Source organism: Miniopterus schreibersii (genome assembly GCF_964146895.1).
Source record: "Miniopterus schreibersii genome assembly, chromosome: X".
In the NCBI taxonomy this organism is placed as follows: Eukaryota; Metazoa; Chordata; class Mammalia; order Chiroptera; family Miniopteridae; genus Miniopterus; species Miniopterus schreibersii.
Genome location: NC_138104.1, coordinates 31,705,800 through 31,725,861, shown reverse-complemented (window position 1 = coordinate 31,725,861; position 20,062 = coordinate 31,705,800). Strand labels below are relative to the sequence as shown.

General features: G+C 46.5%; 1 protein-coding gene across 1 annotated transcript in view; it reads left to right on the top strand.

Moving 5' to 3' along the window:
• DIAPH2 (diaphanous related formin 2) overlaps positions 1-1,207 on the top strand; it is a 757,596-nt gene extending 756,389 nt beyond the window's left edge. Inside the window, exon 30 of the mRNA XM_081126081.1 lies at positions 1,047-1,207. Within this exon, the coding sequence (XP_080982207.1) occupies positions 1,047-1,111 (65 nt within the window). The 3' untranslated portion in view covers positions 1,112-1,207. The remainder of the gene's footprint in view (positions 1-1,046) is intronic.
• The last annotated feature ends 18,855 nt before the right edge of the window (positions 1,208-20,062 follow it).

The following is a 20,062-nucleotide window of genomic DNA, read 5'->3' as shown; positions in this document are numbered from 1 at the left end:
ATTTACCTCTGAACAAAGCAGGCCTGACATTTAGGCATTAACTTTGCATTATGATCCCCCATCATACCATTGATTTGCTGTGTAACCTTCATCAGTAAAGCGGAGATAATAGCATAGAATGAAATGGGCTTACCTCCCGAGGATGTTGTGGGAATTAGCAAATTAACGAGTGTAAAGTGTTAGCATTTATGTAAGTGCTGGTGGTTGTCATTATCTGTGGGGACCTAGTCTCATTCTAAATAGAGAATCTAAGTATTTTATGCTTTTGTCAGAAAGGGATTTTCACCCACATCGATTGCATTTAAGCCGAGCATAAAACAGAGGTGATAATAACACAGCAGTGATCATCTCAGTGCAGAGCTGTAAACCTTTTTCCGATTAAAGCTGAAACTATTTTCTGCCACTTTCAGTACTTTAAAACTTTGCTTTTCAAGCTTTGTGCCAACAGGCATCTCACCCGTGATTATTTTTCCTGTGACGGTCGAGGGGAATGGGGCCTGTTCGTTGCTCGCCCCCATTGTGACTATATAATGTATTGAATTTGTTTACATCATACAACCAGGCGAAGCCTCGCAGCTGGTCTGACTGCCACACGTTGCGGCCAGTGGGCAAAATCCAACCGGCCTGCTCTGCCCGCGCCGGTGCCCGCTAGAGGCAGCAGCACAGACTGAAAACGCCACGGGCGCTAAGGAGCTTCCCAGCAAAAGGCCCTGTTCATAGAGCCTTTCCGTTTAACATGTTGCCCAGGACGTTTTGTCGTCGCCTGCCACTTCCAAGGGGATAGTGCCTGAGGAAATGTTTCCATTTCCTGCATCGCTCTGACTTCACTAACCAAGCAAAGTCACTGGGCGCTGACCGCAGGACTCTTGAACCCGCCTGGCAGCTGCAGCGCGAGCTCCTCAGATCGCGGCTCCTAGGCGGTTATTTCCATATTCATTCCAAGTGATTTTTCAGGACTGTCGGAAACCCTCTCTCGCCCCGCCACCCTGCGAGAGCCGAGATCTGAAGCTCACCCGGTTTTGGTTGTCTTTCTCTTTGTCTTCCAGATACCAGACGAGTGCCTTTGGAAAGGTCACGCTCCCGCCACAGCGGAGCTATCTCGGCAAAGTGATTCCCGATACCAAAGAATATAAAAAGGTCCCGATAACCAACATCATCCATTTTGAGGAGGAAGAACAAAACATGCACTCGAGGGGTGGAGAGGAAGTAAGTGCATTTCTGCAAAGATCACGCTAAGCCGAAGAACCAGCCTGCATTCGCAAAGCGATTGCAAGACTCCTCCCACAGTTATACTAACACAGTTATCGGGATTATAAAATGTGTGCTCCATTTCAGTGTCAAGATGTGTATTATTTGTTGTTGTGTGTGACCTGACAGCGGTGGTGACAAGTGTAAGAAATTGTAAGAAGTTTTGAAGTGTTCTAAGGTTTTCTAAACATTCTGTCAAAAATGTACAATGTTGCTCTAATGCGCAGGTCACGCCCCACCCCACCCCCACCCCCGGAAAAGGGTAGAAAGAATGACCCAGTGTCTGCTTTTCATTCTTGTTACGTTGGAAAGGAAGGCCAGGGAGGAGCTGTGTGGGGGTGCTTTGCAGAGGCAGGGATCACAGCCTGGAAGAGAAGGCATTTGGGAAGCTCCCAACTCAGTACCGCTTCACCCCTGCAAGGGGCTCCCACTCTTCTCTCAAGTGAAGGCCGACCACCCACCTGCTCTGGCTGAGCCTGATCCTTAAGCTAGAGCTTCGGCCTGAGACTGCAGGCACCTCTCCTAGCTAAAAACAAGCCAAAGTGCAACAGGAAGTTCAAGCGATTTACACTTGATTTAAAGCAGTGTTTTCTAATGATGCACATAGATCTACTTTATACAAATACTTTATATGGCTATTTTTGAGAAAAACTTCACATTTTAATGTTTGTGCGAGGGATGAACCTGAAACTTCTATGACCTTGATTTAGATTTTTAAGGGTAAATATTGATTCCTAATCTCTGTGGTTCATTTCTTCTATCGCTTCTTGCACCCCTGACCCCCTTGAAAGCAGGGAAGGGAGTTCTAGGAGCCCTGACAGGCAAAAGATTTCTCTCTGCAGGAAGCAGCAGAAAACTGAAAGGTCAAGTGTTTTATCTGCCTTCCTACTCTGCTTTCCAGTTCTGCCTTGGTGGTCTAAAGAAAAAATACTTTTATGTATGTACGTGTACATATGTGTATATATTTATATCTTCTACAGTAATTCCACGTCCCAGTGACTAAGTGAACTTCTCAGTCATCATACTTACTTACCTATACTAACTAACTAAAATCGTACCTCCATCAACAACCCTAGGAGGAAAATAGGCTCTACGTTTTTCTTAAATCCAGGAGAGTGTAACGATTATACTTAAATTGTCTATTATTTTAAAACATGCATTGAAGTAATGTATAACTTCGCTGGAGTGCAATTTTAAGACTAATCCATGCAGGTGATTATTGTACGAGATTTCCTATGTGCACATATCTTATATGGAGAATCCTGTTTGTTCTCCAGAGCACACTGCAGACAGTCAGAAAGAACAAAGGACCGACTTGGCAAGTCACCACCTGAGAGAAAGGAAACTAGTGACCAGTAGCTCACACTTTCCTTTATATAGATGTGCAATGATTCAGACTGCTGCCTTTTCCTCCAGTGCGTTCTTACTGGGCTATTATACTTTAAAAAGCTCGGAAGCTGCACCAATAGAGAGATCAAAAAGAATTACAGTATCTGAGATGTTACAGTTTTATCTAAAGAGACACACATATGCATACACTGACAAATTGAAGGAACATGCCAATTCCACACCGTTTTTTCCAACAGCAACAAAGATATGGGTTCTACTAATTTATGTAAATAGTTAATGTGTGTATTTTTGACTGCACCAGGTCATTTCTGAAATCTTCATGGTAGGCCTTCTTTGAGTCCTTTGATAGCTTTTTAAGCTGTAGGGAAATGATACTTTGAAAAATTAACCCTGACTAAACTGTAAGGGCATTTGCCATGCCATATTATCAAGCTGGTCCAGGTAGAAATACTGATGTATATCACCTTTTCCAGATGTGAACTTGCCTTATTTTATAGTGGGGGAAAAATGAAGTACTGTTATTGATAAAGTATATATTTGTATTTAGAGTAATCTCACATGCTTTTCACAAATACTATGAAGCCTTTTCAGGGTCTTTCATGAAGTTCCAATAATTGAGTGCAGGGGATTGCTTCCCAGATTTATAATGGTCCTGCTCTTAACTATTTTCTATCTAGCTGGGTTAGATAGAAAAGTATCACCAAAAAAGTACATCATAACATTTTCAGTATAGAACCAGATTATACAAAGTCTTTTTTTGGATTTATCACCACTACATGTGAGAAGCACCAGTTTATGAAGATTTTCTTCAGAATGTTTTCAAAAATGACAAAACCCTTAAAATGTTAACAAGTTGTATTAGTTTCCTTTTACTATTATAACAAGTCATCACAAACTCAGTTGCTTAACCCATCAGAAATTCATTCTCTCACAGTTCTAATGACCAGATATCTAGAACCAAGGGCCATGCCCCCTCCAGAGGCTCTAAAGGAAAACCTTCCCTTGCCTCTCCCAGCTTCTGGCCACATCTCTCTGCTCCAATTTCACATCACCTCCTCTGTGTACCTAATCTCCCTCTGCCTCTCTCTTGTAAGAACACACTTAGGTTGGCATTTAAGGCCCACTCAGATAATCCAGAATAATTTCATCTGATGATTTTCAAAATTCAGCCAGCAAAATCCCCTTAGGTTTCAAGGCCTGACGATAATAATCCTGGCCTCGGGGCTCCTCCCATGCTTGGGCCTCTGCCTCGGTACCTGCAGCTCTGCCCTAGGACTGATCCTTTGCATTGAAGGGTAGCACATGTTTGCAGTTTTACCAGCCTGTTTGCTGCCCGTAAAATTTTGGTAGTCTGACAACCTTCTCTCATTTTGTCCTATCTCTGTCAGGCCAGCGTAGAAGTGTTTCTGCTGGTATAACATTTTCAAAACCTCTGTGGGCCTCTCATGTATGTCACATTGATTCAATAGTGAGACAAGAGTCCTCACAGATTTTTGCCAGATAACCCCATCTCGACTCCTGGTTTCTATTGAGATGGTTGAGTCAATGCCTAATCTCTCCAGCACTAGCCAAAGGTTGTCCACCCTTGGCTTTATGTCCAGAGCACACTATCCTGGCAGTGAGTCTCTTAATTTTAGCATCTTTTGCCATCTGAATAGGCTCAAAATTTTCTGAATCGTCAAATGTTGTTTCCTTTCTGTTTAATAGTTCTTTCTTCATTTTCTCTCTTTCCTCATATTTTAATATAAGCTCAAGAAGAAACTAGGCCATACCTCCAATGCTTTGCTTGGAAATCTCAGTTAAATAAATACCCGTGTTCATCACTTACAAATCCTACTTTCCAGGCAACTGTTGGAGACAATTCAGATAAGACTTACACTGCTATATATAAGGATCACAGTTCCTCTAGTTTCCAATAAAACGTTCCTCAGTTCCTTCTGAGCCCTTATCAGAAGCACCTTTAACATTCATATCTTTACCAACAGTCTGTTTAAGGCAATCTGTGCATTTTCTATTACGTGCATCAAAATTTTTCCAGCCTCCACTCATTATCCATCGCCAAAGCCACTTTCACATTTTTAGTTATTTGATATATAGCAGGACCTTACTCCCTGGTACCAAAATCTGTGTTAGGTTCCTGTGGCTGCTCTAACAGATTACTGCAAATGTGGTAGCTTAAATTAACAGCTATTATCTTACTGTTTGGGAGGCCAGAAGTCCTAAATTGAGGTGTTGGCAGGGCTGCACTCCCTCTGGAAGCTCTAGGGGAAATTTGTTCCTTACCTTTTCCAGTTTCTTGTGACTCACCATTCCTCGGCTTGTAGCCAAATCACTCTAGGCTCCGTCTTTCACTCAGTGTATCTAATCTACTGCCTCTCTCTCATAAGGACACTCATGATGGCACCTAGGGCCCACCAGGTTTATCCATGATACTCTCCTCGTCTCAAGATCCTTAACTTCATTACATTTGCGAAGACCTTTTTTCTAATTAAGGTAACATCACAGGTTCTGAGAATTAGGACATGGACACACCCTTGGGGAGCCACCATTCCACTCACTACACTAGTCATTGCACATAAAAGTACTTTTCACTTTCTAAAATGCATCCTGGGTGCTCAAGCCAAATTCAAGGTTGTCTCAAAAAGCTGCTGTCTACACAGGCTACTGCATGCTTTGATGTTAAATGGCTGACCAGGTTATTCTCAAATGTGGGTGAGACTTTTGCTACTATGGCCAATGTGCTTGAAAAATAATTGATTCCAACTCAGCTCTAATGTATCTCTTCTATCCCTTTTACGAAGTCTTTGACCAAATGTCTTCTATGATTCATGACGCAGGCATAAAACTACCTCTGATACAGAAGGGTTTAGATACCACTCAGCTGAAGGGAGAGGTGACAGCAAAGCCTGCTTTGAATGGTATTGAGGGAGACTGTGCCCATACTAGGGCACCCGAAGCATCCCAGTAGCGGTAGATCTGTTGATTCATGCGCTCATTTTGCCTCAGAATAAACACCTGTCTCTTTGTTGCAGGACCAAGAATGACTTGCATTGTAGATGTAATGCATATTTACTTGTTCAATAAAGTTCAGATAAGCATCAAATGTGTGTTGCCTGTGATCATTGATATTAAGGACGCGTGAAAAGGCACAAACCGAAGGATCAAGACAGGATGTAAGAACATTCTGGAATGAGAAGCTTCAACTGAACAGAAATACAAGAGTCAGAAGGGTGATTTACAACCTTTTCTACAGGAAAGGGTTTGGGGGGTTGTTTGGTTTTGTCTTGATTATAGAATGAAAGCAAATGGGCTTCAAATGCTCAGAGGAGTAAAAATCTGGAACGAGTATAAAGGATTGTAGGTAATTATTCTCTGAAGGGCTTTCAAAAGAATCTCTCCTCATAGGTGTGCTGACGAAGATGGAGGGTTGGACAAGGGAATTGCCAGGCCTGTAAATGAAACAACCTGGCAAGACGGTTTCCCTTGCAGTGGTTTGCTCCAAGAGTCAAATGCACTGGCCTTTTCTCCCCCAGACACCCAAGTAGGCACATTCCTTAGTGTCCACAACTAGGGGGATTGGAGCTTAGATAGGAGCCAAGAGCTCGAAGGGAAGTGCAATCTGAAAATTGATATACATGCAATGCACGTAACATGCAGTATAGTTTTGATTTATAATACAAAGAAAGCTATAGCCAAAGATCCCATTTACAGACTGAATTTATTTAGATGTCTATAGTCCCAATAGCCACAAATAAAATATTATTACAGTTAGCATCCATTGCAGGGAAAAACAATTTGCAATTTCATGAATTATGCAAATCATGACTTTGTTCCTAGTTCTTGGAGATTGGCCAGAGTTCAGTTTTTAGCCATGATGGCCTTGTATCTTGACTAACAGAGGCTCAGCCAACATTTCCACCTATATTTTGGCTAATTGAGATCCAAACAACATTTTCACCTTTTGATGTTTAGGAGCAGAGCACAAGAGCTATTATCATATGATTAGAAATAGTAATAAGCTTCAGCTTCCTCTACTTTGCTAGAGCCTCCAGTGTGGCTGTTCGAATCACTGAGTGTCCATTCAGGGAGTGGGGGTTGTTTTTCAGGACACATTTGTGAATTAAACATAGCCCATGCCTTCAGGGATTCCACGGTCTAGAGGGAGATGGCACAGGTACAAAAAGAATTACAATTCCAAGTGCAGAGAAAGAAGTATCGATAAAGCCTATGAGGGTGCAGAAAAAACACACACACATCACTTAGCTTTGTAGAGGTGAGGTGAGCTGAGGTAGGCATTAAGATGGGAAGCAGGTATCAGTATGGATTTTTTTGGCAGGAGTGGCATTTCAACTGAATTTTAAAGGGTTAGTTGGTTTGGAAATGTGAAGCTTTTATTCATTCAGTCAATATTTAATGAGCACCTACTGTGTGCTTACCACAATGCTAGGCTCTGAGAGCATAACAGTGAACCAGACAGATGTGGTCCCCATTCTCACGGAGCTTACATCTTGAGGGAGGGAGGGAAGGAAGGCGTGAGCAGAAGGACAAACTGACATGCAGATGCAAGGACCGCTGAACAATTCCGTTTAACTGGAGTGTCGGCCCATGAAAGGCAGCAGCGGTCGTGTGGTTTGGGCTTGATTTTACAAATCGGAGGGAAATGCTGGGGAGTTTTGAGGAAAGAAATGATACGGAGCACTGCAGGAAGGACGACACCGGACACTCTATATATATAGGACAGAGAGGGGGGAAGGTCACAAAAGGCCAACTTTGTGGGGGGCTGTTGCAAAAATACCTTGATAAATAATGAGGGCCTACACAGTGGGCCAGATCCAAGCGGCATCTAAAGAACTGACGATCAATTAGACGTTGAGAGTATAAAGAGAGGAAGAATGCAAATGCGACACCAAGGTGTCAGACCCGAGTGACTGATAGGCTACTTTGAACAGAAACATGGAGCACGGGAAGAGCTCATCTTCGCAGGGGCGATGCCCGGGGCGTGCTCAGCTGCAGCCCTGACGCTTGGTACGATCCTATTACCCTGTGGAACGGTTCATACGAGTTTTATATACAAGGGACATCAAGTCCTAAAGACAGAGCAGGCAGAACATGACTCTGCACGAGAACTTGCTCGGTGACACTGCGGTGATTACGGCAGTGAGGGCAAAGGGCATTGCTCTAGGTTGCTTTTCTTTGGTCTCTCCTTTCCTCTTCATTCCTTTTCTCCCTTCCCCATTCCCTTCCTTTCCCTTTTTAATGCTGCTGAAAGGCAAGGCATTGGCTGGCTGGTCACAGAAACAAAAAACTGCCCAAGACGGAGCGCGCATTAAATGCCCTCATTCAGTGTCGGCCTCACGCCGACGGGACGGGCACTGCGATGAAGTGTAATTTATGGGCGTTCTAATTAGTTCAAAGCCAGGACTTCTTAAGTGTCTGGTTAATATTTTAAGCCATACATTTAAGAGGTTCTTGGGCAATTATTACTCCCTAGAAGAAGAGCAAATGCTCGAGTTTTATGATTTTCCCAGGAACCTCTCTGAATCCTAGACTGTGCCCCGGTCCAGTCCCTTTAGGGTAAATGCCTTTCTATTTAAAGAGCCATAAGGCCGCCCTTCTCGATGCATTCGGCTGCCGTGTACCTGTGAATCTGAATGGAGACCTGTGACATACAATAGCCGAGTGGCCTAGACTTGCTGACAGAAACCAAGCACAGAAGTGTTTTACCTGATTGAGCAATTGGTAGCTCGGAGGCTGGTACTTGGGGGATGGGGGAAAGAGCAGGATTCGGTATAATGATATAAATGAAAGGGCCTTTTAGCCTGGCCGGGGTGGCTCAGCGGTTGAGCGTCAACCTAGGATCCAGGAGATCACGGTTCGATTCCTGGTCAGGGCACAGGCCCGGGTTGCGGGCTTGATCCCCAGCAGGGGGCGTGCGGGAGGCAGCCGATCAATGACTCTCTCATCATTGATGTTTCTCTCTCTCTCTGTCCCTCTCCCTCCCTCTCTCTGAAATCAATAAAGATATATTTTAAAAAAAAAAGAAAGTGCCTTTTAGATGTCAATGGCCTTTTGACCCCAGAGCATCTGGGATAGAAAGTTGACTTGCTGTGACCTTACGTAGGTGCAACGCTTTGTACTTTCAAAAGAACTTTCGCTTTTCATATCCATTATTCCATCATCTCATTCCCTCCCCCCGATGAAACAACAGTGAGCTCCCTGTGAGGGTCTCTTGCAAGGCAACCAGCCACCACCTAAGGGCCCAACTCCATCAGTCCCTCTGAGTCCTCACCCTGCTGACTCGCCCCCACTCTTCCCAAAGTACACCCAGCCCCGTCTGCTCCCGCCACCCGGAAGGTCCCTCAGTCCCCCTCATTAGTGGCTGTCTCCACATGACCCCTAAATCCAGCTGGTATCTCCTGTGTTCATTTGTGTTCCCACCACCAAGGTCGCCTTAGCCAGTTCCACGGCTTGGACAATTTCCCACCTGCAGATGACTCTGAGATCCCTCCTGACCCCAGAACCACTAAACTCAGTATATTTCCAACCAAATATGTTCTCCAGCAAACTGACCCCTTTATCCAGGTTGTCCGTCTCATCATGGGCACTACACTTTTTCCCAGTTTTTTTTGGTGGTGGTGGTGGTTTGTTTTTTGGGTTTTTTGGTTTTTTGTTTGGTTGGGTTTTTTAAAAAATATATCTTTTCATTAACTTAAGGGAGAGGGAGAGGGAGAAGCATCAATGATGAGAGAGTCATTGATCCACTGCCTCCTGCACGCCCCCTGCTGGGGATCGAGCCCGCAACCCGGGCCTGTGCCCTGACCGGGAATCGAACCGCGATCTCCTGGATTCTTGGTTGATGCTCAACCTCCGAGCCACGCTGGCCGGGCCTTTTCCCAGCTTTTAAGGCTAGAAATGACAGAAGCAATCTTGTATTACCTCTTCCTAATGCCCAGTTGGGGCACGGAAGTTGGTCCCCCCGTTTCAGTCCCTTACCTCGTCAACCCATCCTCACGCTGCTCGACCTTGCTTCCCAAAACGCCTTTCCTGGCTTCCTTCAAAAGTTTTCATTACTGCCCTTAATGAACAAAACCAGCGTGGGCTTCAGAAGTCCCGGGAGCAGAGTCAACCACAGCTTTCCAGCCTCTTCACCATCCCCCCAGCCCCGCTGCGCTGGATTTCTCCCTGGAACTTGCCAACGATACACCAACAGACATGATCACGTCCCCAGCAGGTATGTGCCTCTCATGCCATTTCACGCACATAGTTTACCCCGGGATGACCTCACCGCCCAGCTTCCCTCCTCTCCTCCCATTAATCCTTCAGGGCGCCTTTCGGAAGCCTGCCTTAATTCTCTAGCCCTCATTAAAATAAATTGTGTCATCTCCGCTCCCACAGCAATTTGTTCCCACTCCTATTATGGCCCTTATTTCATTCTGCCTTCCACTCGAGTTAGTTGTCTGTGTCCTTGACTAAAGTGTGAGTTTCCTGATGGCAGTGACCGTCTCATTCATCTCTGGGCCTTTACACAAAGCGATTGCTCAATGAATTAATGTGTAGTGTCAACTCGAGGTGAATTAAACAAATGAAAAGGAATGTTTGGGACAGGTAATGGAAAATCATAGCTAATTTCCTCACGCAGGTGAGAACACGGCCTTCATCACTGTCCCGGGAGCCGAGGGCCGGCCTGAGGTCAGCGCCGAGGACAAGCTCCCCCGGCTGCGCACGACCAGGAGCCGCTTCCAGGGCCCGCTTTCGGGAGCCGATGGCTGATCGAAGACAAGACGGAAGGGTTTTCCTCCAAGGTCAAGCTTTTAACAAGTATCTGCAATGTACACTGAGGGATTTGGCTGTGCTCCAATTATGCTAATATGTCTTATATATGGGCCTCCAGCATCCAGGAACCACCTCCCTAAACAATTTAATAAGTGTAAATATCAAGGCAGAGTTGTAAATGCGGAACTTATTTGTAATGTACCAACCTTGTTATTATCAAATGTCACGGGGTGTAAGTCATGGCAATTACGCTGGCCGCTTTTTACAACATTTCATTTACTTTGTAAAAAGTGCAGTCTATTCCTAGAAGCCTCTAGCCCGGCCGTGTGTTCCCGAGTCACAGACGGCAAGCACTTTAGGGTCACAGGATCAGCGGGCTCCCCTCCCAGACAAGGGGCCTCCCGGGTCGTTGACTCCACCCACTGACACGACATACTCAGCATTACGCTTCGCTGTGTGTTTCGACAATTCAGGTCGTGGGACCCCGTGGGTTTCTCTACACAGGACATTTCGTGATCTAGAAAACAGAATTGTGGCTCCCCTCCCCCCCCCCGGTCCCGGTCCCATCGCCCAAGCGTGTGTGTCTCTGTCACGAGAAAGCTGACGATTTTGCACGGAGCCTTCAAACTCCTGCTCGCCGGCTGGGTGGGAGGTGGTTCCGGAGCCACTTGTGAAGCGGTTTCTTGGCAGGTGGAAGGGAGGGCAAGTAGGCCCGATTTTTCTGGTTTAGACCAGAAAGGCATTCACCACACCCAGCCCATTATTCCCTTTCCCCACTTGGCGCCAGCCGCTCAGGAGGGAAAGGGCAGGTGTCTCCCTTACTCCACATAACTAAGCGTTCAATGGCAACAGTCCTGCTTTCTTCCAAAGGAGTCCTTCTGGTCTATCTGCAGGCTTCCCTGGCATCAGGCAGGAAATCTGCCGGGCCACAGACATCTGTTGGCCAGTGAATGTGTTAAGGGTTTTGAAAAGCACCACTACTTCCAAATTTTCCTTGAAAGACGAGCAAAAAGAATAAGAGAGCATTTAATCCTTGCACTCAGGAGCTTCTTCAGGAGCGTTACCTCCCTAATGGCAGCATCCCCCTACCTTTTTGGTTTTAACCATGTCAACAATAAGCTATGCATTTGTTCATCACAAATAACCACTGAGCAACAACTGTGTGACAGGTGCCATTTAATGTGAGCTGAAATAGACATGATTCGGCTCTTCGTGAGCTTACAGTCAAGTGGAGCATGTCAGCGATCAAGAAATCTATCTATGACTACAACTGCGTTAAGTGCCTAGGAAGGAAATACAGATACTATAGAAGAAAGTAACGGTGTATGTGTGTATGGCGGGGAGGGAGGCCTAAAGTAGACCAGGTGATCAAGCAAGTCCTCTTTGAAAAAGCGATAAAAAATGGGAGACCTAAATGATGAGAAGTTAACCAGGTGAAAAGCAAGCATTTGTGTCGAATCAATGTAATACAGTTAAGCCCATAGGATGGGGTAGTGTATTAGTCAGCTTTGGCTAGGTTGTACTATGGTTACAGACAATCCCCAAACCTCAGTAACCACAGTAACCACAGTAAAGGTCCATGTGGCAGCTATAGGTCACCTGAGGCTCTGTTTCACATACCTTCTTCATTCCAGGACCCTGGCTGAAGGAGGGGTCCTTATTTGGGACATGCCACTCTTATGACCCAGGGAAAAGACCAAAAAGGCTGCCCCTGTGCCATGGCTCTTAACTGTTAATGATCATATGTGGCAGATGTCGCTTTGGCTCACATTCCATTAGCCAAAGCAAGTTCTATGACCAAGTCCACTTGGCAGGGCTCATGGCAGGAGGCAGGGACAAGCTCTTCGACAGGGAGGGAAAATTAATATCTGGAAATAATAATGCAATGGACCACAGGCCCTTGTCTGAGTTCCACCTTATCTCTCTTACTGATCGATATTTTTAACATTTTACTTCTCAGGGCCTCAGTTTCTTTCATCTCTACAAACGATGTTTAAGATTACCGGAGATGCTTTTTCCAGGATTGGGTCCAGCCCTCAATTTAGGCAGCAGCATGGGAAACTGAAATTTTATAGTCCAGAGTCTAAGGTTTCTCTACATTTTCCCTTGGCATTTTTAAAATTTTCAATTACAAAGATAGAGAGTTTTAGCGCGTTACCTTGGCCACTAAGTAGCTATGTGACCTTGGGCAAGTTACTTACTCTTTGAGACTCAGGCTGTTGTAAGAATTATGTAAAATAATCTATGTGAGCCCTTTTTGTCTATTATAATGCCAAACAAATACAAATCATTATTATAATTATTTGATCACCATGATCACCCCTACTAGAACCCAAAAATCTGTTTCTCTCATACCCTTAATCCCGTATTTCAGCCAGTCACCTCAGGCTCACCAGGTCAAAAACCAAAATTATCTCTCCTAGGTAATTCCCATCCAACTCCCTCTCCAGGCTGGCTTGCTCGCTCTATCTATCTATCATCTATCTATCATCTATCTATCATCTATCTATCTATCTATCTATCTATCTATCTATCTATCTATCTATCTATCTATCTATCTATCTATCTATCATCTATCATCTATCACTGGCACTGATAATGCTTTTAATCACCAAAGATCTTTTTCTGATTTCAAAGGCACCACCCAACTCCAGACCCTAGCACCTCACTCCTCGGTTACCGTCATTACTACTCTTTCTGTTCAAGGGTCAGCTGTACTTTCAGCCCTGTCCAAAGCGGCCACTTGATCACCTGATTCCCACCCTCAAAGCCCTGTGGTGGCTCACAAGGTTAAAGTCCCAACTCTTCAGCTGAGTAGACAACACTCTGCACAATTTGGCCTGAGCCGCTTGTTCCAACCTTCCGTCCCACTTTTACCGATACTCCCTCCCCTGCAGCCGTCCAAACTTCACTCACCCTTCTCTGAAAGTCCCCATTATCTAGATGAGCAGGGCCCAGTAGAAACCTAATGCAAGCCACAGACATAATTTTAAATTATCTAGCAGCTCCATTTGAAAAAATAAATACAAACAAGTGACATGAATTTTAATACGGCAAGTCCTCACTTCCCATCGTTAGGTTCTTGGAAACTGCGACTCCAAGTGAAAGGATGCTTAACAAAACCAATCTGACCATAGGCTAACTGATATAAACAAAAGTTGCTATGGCATATGTCTGGTCACAAAAACTTCTAAATAAAGACCCAAAACACTTCGAATATTAAACACTGAAATACATGTGAGCTATGCCTACATTTAAGAAAGATGAAGATCACTGTTTTTCAACCTGCTTATTCCAGTTTAGGGTCCCAGGTGGCCAGAACCTCTCCCAGCAGCTCAGGACCCACCTTGGACAAGACGCCCTTCCATCACAGGGCCACTCGCACGCACCCCCACACTCAGGCTGCGACAATGGAGGCTCGCCAGGTCACCTAACGGGCACATCTTTGAGATGTGGGGGGAATCAGAAGTCCCTGGAGAAAACCCACGCAGAGAGGGACAGGATGTGCAAACTCCACATAGAAAGTAGCCCCACCTGGGCATCGATTTTTTCTTTTCCTTAATGTTATAACGAAAGGGCATTGAACAAAACAACATTATTTGAGGACCTGCTGTATATTTCATTGAACCCCCTATATCCAAAATACTAACCTTTCAACATGTAACCACTATAAAAATTATTACTGAAACACTACACTCTTTTTCATACTATGGCTTCAAAACCCCACAAGCATTTTACAGTTACAGCATGTCTTAATTCACACGCACCAGCCACATTTCCAGTGCTCAAGAGCCACAGTAGCTCATGGCTACCGCACCGGACGGCACAGGCCCAGTCCTCACCCTGTGGCTCAGGGCGAGCTCTGTGCTGCGCCTGAAATGCCTCCCACTCCCGCCACCGCCTGTGGAAATGCTCCTCCAAAGACCCGGCCTCACAGCCCACACACTAAAAAGTCTTCCTAGAGGCCCTCAACCGAAACTCATCTTTTCCTTCTTCCATCCTACCACACACATCATTTTATTATATATCTTTTTTTTTTTTAATATATCTTTATTGAGTGCAGAGAGAGGAAGGGAGAGGGAGAGAGAGAGAGAAACATTAGTCATGAGAGAGTCATCGATCGGCTGCCTCCCGCGCGCCCCCTGCTGGGGATCGAGCCCGCAACCTGGGCCTGTGCCCTGACCGGGAATCGAACCTCGATCACCTGGATCCTAGGTCAATGCTCAACCGCTGAGCCACGCTGGCCCGGCTTCATTATTCATCTTTAAGATTTGTGAGTAGATGATTACAATCATATTGTTTCAAAACTCAGAGGGTACCAAGGGGTCTACAAGCAATACCTTCCCCCACCAGCCAGTGAGACTCCTTCCCCTGGAGGCCAGTGTTATTAGACTTCTGTGCACCCTCACAGACACACTGTACACACACACAAACACATATGTAAACATCCCTTTCTTCCCTCCATTCTTTTTAAACAAATGGCAGCATACTAAACGTACTGTGCCATACCTTACATTTTTATATTTGACCGTCTATATTAGTACATGAAGCATACCTGCCTCCCCGACAAGGCTTTTAATTCTTAGAGCCTGTAGATTTTATCTTTTTTTTTTTTTTTTTCCTGTATACTTGCATAGCTCTGTACCTTGGACTCTGCTGCTCTACTCGTTACTCAGTAAATGTCGGTTAAACTGAATTGCTTCAACTATTACCAGATGAATCCTCCTAAAACGCTCTTGCGCATGATATCCATCACCCCCATCAAAACATCGTTAACTTCTGATCGCCCGCAGGACACGTTTCGCACCGAAGGACCTTCACAGTCTGACCCAGCATTGCCTTCTAGACGCTTCTTTATTCCCCGGAGACATGTCCTTGGCTTTAACCAACAGGTGTCCTCGCTGGAGCTCTGCCCCAGGCCAGCGTGTAGGGTTGCCTGTGTGTGTGTATTTGTGTGCGCGGACGCGCACATGCATTTTACTCCAGTGTCTCCCAGCGAGCCCGGACCCCCCGAAACAGGCCGCGCCCCACGCCCTCGCTGACCCGGGCCAGCCCCTGGAGCTCTGCGCCTCCCGTGCACGCGATGGGCTTGGCAATGCCTTTCTTCAGGCCTCGCCTCTCCCTTTCCTTCCCTTGCACCTGGACTGCCCCAGGCGGGATGCTAATTGCCCAGATGCCACACGTCCTCCTGCCAGAGACAGCGGACAGCTTGTGTCTCTAACCCATTTTTATTTTTCTCACTGTTTCATCTTTCAAGTGACTCTCAAGCCCAAGAAGTAGGCAGAAGCCGTGGCAAGGGTCAAAGCACAAAGGCAGCGTAGCTCCCCCCAGGGAGTTTTTCTTCCCATTTTCACACTTTTGTCCAGAAGCCCGTTTATTGAAATCTGAAGTCACCAACTCTCCTTAAGCCTCAAAGACCCGAAGCTGCGCGGAGAGGCGCGTGGGAAGCGGGCCTCCCGCCGCCGCTGCCACCAGCTCAGAGACGGCGAGCCCGCCAACACGCACCAGTTGTCACTGGCGCTCTGTGGCAGGTGCCACCCTAAGGCTGTGTGCTCTTTATCCCACTGAAGCCCCACAACCATCCTGAGGCAGGTTCTCTTATCCCAACTTCGCAGAAGTGGCAGCAGAGGCCCAGGGGGTAAGGTGGCGAGGTGACATGCTCAGGGTCTTTCCTGGGAAGCGATGGGGGCGGACCTTGAACCCAGGGAATATGACTCCGGAACACATATCCTGAACCGCTGGGCATATTACCCCCCTTTCCGGCGTGTGCTGCGTGAACCCCATCTCCCGGACCCCCCGAGGAGCCATCGGCCTCCTATCTGCCTCCCTGTGGTTTTCTTTGCCCTTCACTCGGTCCAGATAGAAAGGTGTCACTTTCCCACGGAGCCCTCCACGCTGTCACTGCTTGCTAGACAGAGGGCTCAGGGTCTAGACTCTGCACCTAGACTGTCCCTTGTGACTCAAAAATCGGCCCCATGGACAAGCAGCACCAGCATCCCCAGAGAACTTGTGGGAAATAAAACGTCCCAGGCATCCCTCCAGCCTCCTGAATCTGAACCTGCGTTTCTAACAGATTCTCGGGTGATCTGGGTGCCCGTGAAAGCTGGAGGAGCACTCACTGCTCCCCATCTTCGGGAGTACCCCCTTAGTGATTCCTTGGAGTGCTCCAGGAACAGACGTCTGAAATCTATGGCTTGCAAGGGAGGGAATTATTTGAGTCAGTCAGAGCCCATGCCGGGTGTAGAGTGTCCTGTCTTCAGAATAAAATAAAATAAAATTTAAAAATGTGTGTAAAACGAAAAGACAGCCACACCTTAGCCATAGTTTCCTTCCCACGTTTCTTTCATGCTCTCCTGGTGTCTCGCACTGCCACGACACAGACCCTTTCCTTTATATAATGAGGAAATTTTTAATTAAGAGCATTAGAATGTTTGAGGACAGATAATCCTTTAAAAATTAAGTTTATCTGTATTTACAAGCTTCCATTTATTTGGTGGTGACAAAAGGAGAGGAAAAAAAAAAACTCTGCCTCTGAAGACACGGGGAGGAATGATTAAGCTAATTTACAATAATTGCTTTAATCTTGGTCACTGAGTTGTGGTGTCTAGCTCTCCGTTCTCCGGGGCTAAGGTAAAGGAGAGATGTATCACCACGTTCTACATTGTTCCTCTGCGTGGCGTTATCCACGCAGTAGCTGGACTGAGATCCCAGGAGCAGCTCCTGACTCCACCCCAACACCTAATTGCTGCTCTGCTCACTACTCCTTTCATTTAAAACACAAAGTCCATGCTCAGAAACAAAGTTGTTAGCAGCTATTAATTTCTTAGCTTTAGTGAAGTGACCAGACCAGAGCTGGCTTAGGGAGGGCGCTCAGGAACAGGACACAGGACACAGGACAAGGGGATCTGAAGGAGAAGAGGGAATGGGATGCAACCTGGGCAGCCGGTGAGGCCAGGAGAGGGCCCAGGATGGGGGGACGGTAGCTGAGGTAGATACACAGAGGTCAGCGTTGAGTGCCTTCTGATCATGGCCCAGGGCAGTCCTGCTGGCTGCCACCTCTAACTTTTCTACGGATTCACCGCTACACATCTGCAGGAAGCATCTGGACTAGGAAGAGCAGTGCTACTTAGGGTGCTCCCAAATATTTCTTCTTGTCCCCGGCGCCCTTTGCCCACCCTGCCTGCTTTGAGGTTGCCCACCCTTCTCCTTGGAGGGACTGGTGGGGTCAGGCCTGCTTGTGCTTTTTCAATGACCCAGATGTGAGCCATTCATCAAGAGGAGTGGACCCTAGGGACAGGAGCAGCCCTTTCAAGTCAGAAGAGTGGAACTGCATTGTAAGGGACCATCGTCAGCATTCCCAGGCATGGGGCAGAGAGTGATTGGTCCATGATTTTACTTTCAGAAAAACCACGCTTCATTTTTGCACCCAGGGAGCTCTGCTCCACCACTGAGTTCAAGCTCAAGCCTTCCTGAAGGCTTCTGCCAGATGTGACCAGTAGCTCACCATGTTCTGATGTCTAGTCTATGGCCTCAAGCAATAGGGAGATGGTGACCATTGTGTGCACACAACATTTATAAAAGTATCTGTGTCCAGATTTTGGCAAGAAGCCTTGAGGTTTACAGAGCACATTTCTTTGGAATTGGAAACTGGGTACTTGGCAGCTAACACCAGGCAGTGCAGCTCACTTTCAGGAGGAGAGGGCAGGCTGTGTGGGTTCTCCTGGTTGCCGAGCCTCTGGAGAAAGGAATTATCAGCAAAAAGCAGAGGTGGGTCATCAGTATTAATATTTCCATACACCGACTTCCTTCTGATGGGCTTGGTGCCTTCAACATTCACCATCTCCCTTAACCGTGAGGCGTGATCCACGGCGCGTGAACACACTGCACATAGCTCCCGGGGAGCTCGCCAAAGGCTTCCACACCTAGCATCTTGCTTGGGGCCCACAACAGGCCTGGAGGTACGTGGAGGTTGGCAGAAAAGCAGCATTTGAAAGCCAGAGCCTCCAGCTCCAAAGGTGCTGCACCCCAGGCCTCGAGGATGGGGGCGGGGGGCTGTGCGCCTGGGAAGGCGGGTGTCAGGGGCCCCTTCTGCCTCGGCCTCGCGCACTATTTTGTCACTCGGACTCCTTACTGAAAGATCGTGACCTAAGATGCACTGTTTCTATACCTGTCGTCTTCCCACCAACCCCCGGTAATATTTTAGCCTCTGTGGTTCCCATACGTCTTTCTTTTTTTTTAAATAATTTTTTAAAATTTTTTATTTTTTAAAAATATATTTTTATTGATTTCAGAGAGAGAGAAACATCAATGATGAGAGTCACTGATCTGCTGCCTCCCGCACGCCCCCTGCTGGAGATTGAGCCCACAACCCGGGCCTGTGCCCTGACCGGGAATGGAACCCCGATCGCCTGGATCCTAGGCCGATGCTCAACCGCTGAGCCACGCCCGGCCGGGCCCCATACGTCTTTCTTTATACCTGGATTCTAAAGGGTTTCTCGACGTTTTAAACCTTCGCCCCTTTCTGGTAAACGGCCTGCATGCCCCGCCACCCCCCCCTCCCCTGCTCTTTGCAAAGACGCCGGTGTCCCCATTCACAGCTGAGAGCTTGGACTCTTGGTTTGGGTCATCACCATCTTATATGTCTACCAGCGGCCAAGTTGTTACTGATCTTTATTTTCCTTCCTAAGAGACCAACATGCTTATCTGTGCCCTTCTTTCAAACGATTCCTCCCCCACCCCGGGTCTGGAACACGCAGCGCCCAGCCTGCTCTGTAACTTACGTATCAAGCTTTGCTACATTTGTAACAGTTTCCGCGTCTGTCCCACTAGACTGTGGCCTCCTCGAGGGCGGGGTGGAAGCCGCTTGTTCTCTGTATCCTTAAGCACCAAGCGGAGGGACGGGCCAGAGGTGCAATGCTGGGTGAAGGAGCGAGCGAGGGAGCGGCGGCGGAAGGCGGCTCACTCGGGGCTGCCGCCTAATCCTCCCGGTGTCTTGCTCTGTTTTTAGCAAAAGGACAAATTGGAAGTGTTTCCGATTCTTTCGCATCGGGCTCTGTGAAATGTCAATGAAACTGACAAGGCTCCCCTCCGTCCCTCCCCCCCCATCCTGTCCATTACCCCCTCCAAGCTTACCGCTCAGGTTCCGGGCGCCGCCTGATTAATTATACACGCCCTGCTTTCATCGGGAATGTTTTAAACTGACAGTAATTGCCCGGAATTGAATGCATGACCTCTAAAAATCCAAGCCTACGAAAAAAGGGCTGGTTTCTCACCGTGATCTGTCATAACGAGCCTCAAGAGGGGCGATTTTGTAACTTAAAAGAGCCCGCCGGGTCCAAATAAAGGTGCAGATCAGCTCCACTGGTCAGCCCGCCGCCCACACCTGAACTTGAAAATGCCTTTGCACGCTCGCTGTTTACACGTCCCTCAGACCCACTGGACCGCGAGCCATTTGGAGCGAAGAAGAACGGCGGTTTGCTTTTTGTTGTGATTTGTTTTGAATTTTCAATGTATAGATGCTTTGCTAAAATATAATAAAATAAATTACTGGAAAAATATAAATAAAACAAAATAAATTACTGGAAAAATAAAATAAAACAAAATAAATTACTGGAAAAATAAAATAAAATAATAAAATAAAATAATAAAATAAATAAAATAAATAAAATTAAAATAAAATAAAAAAATAAAA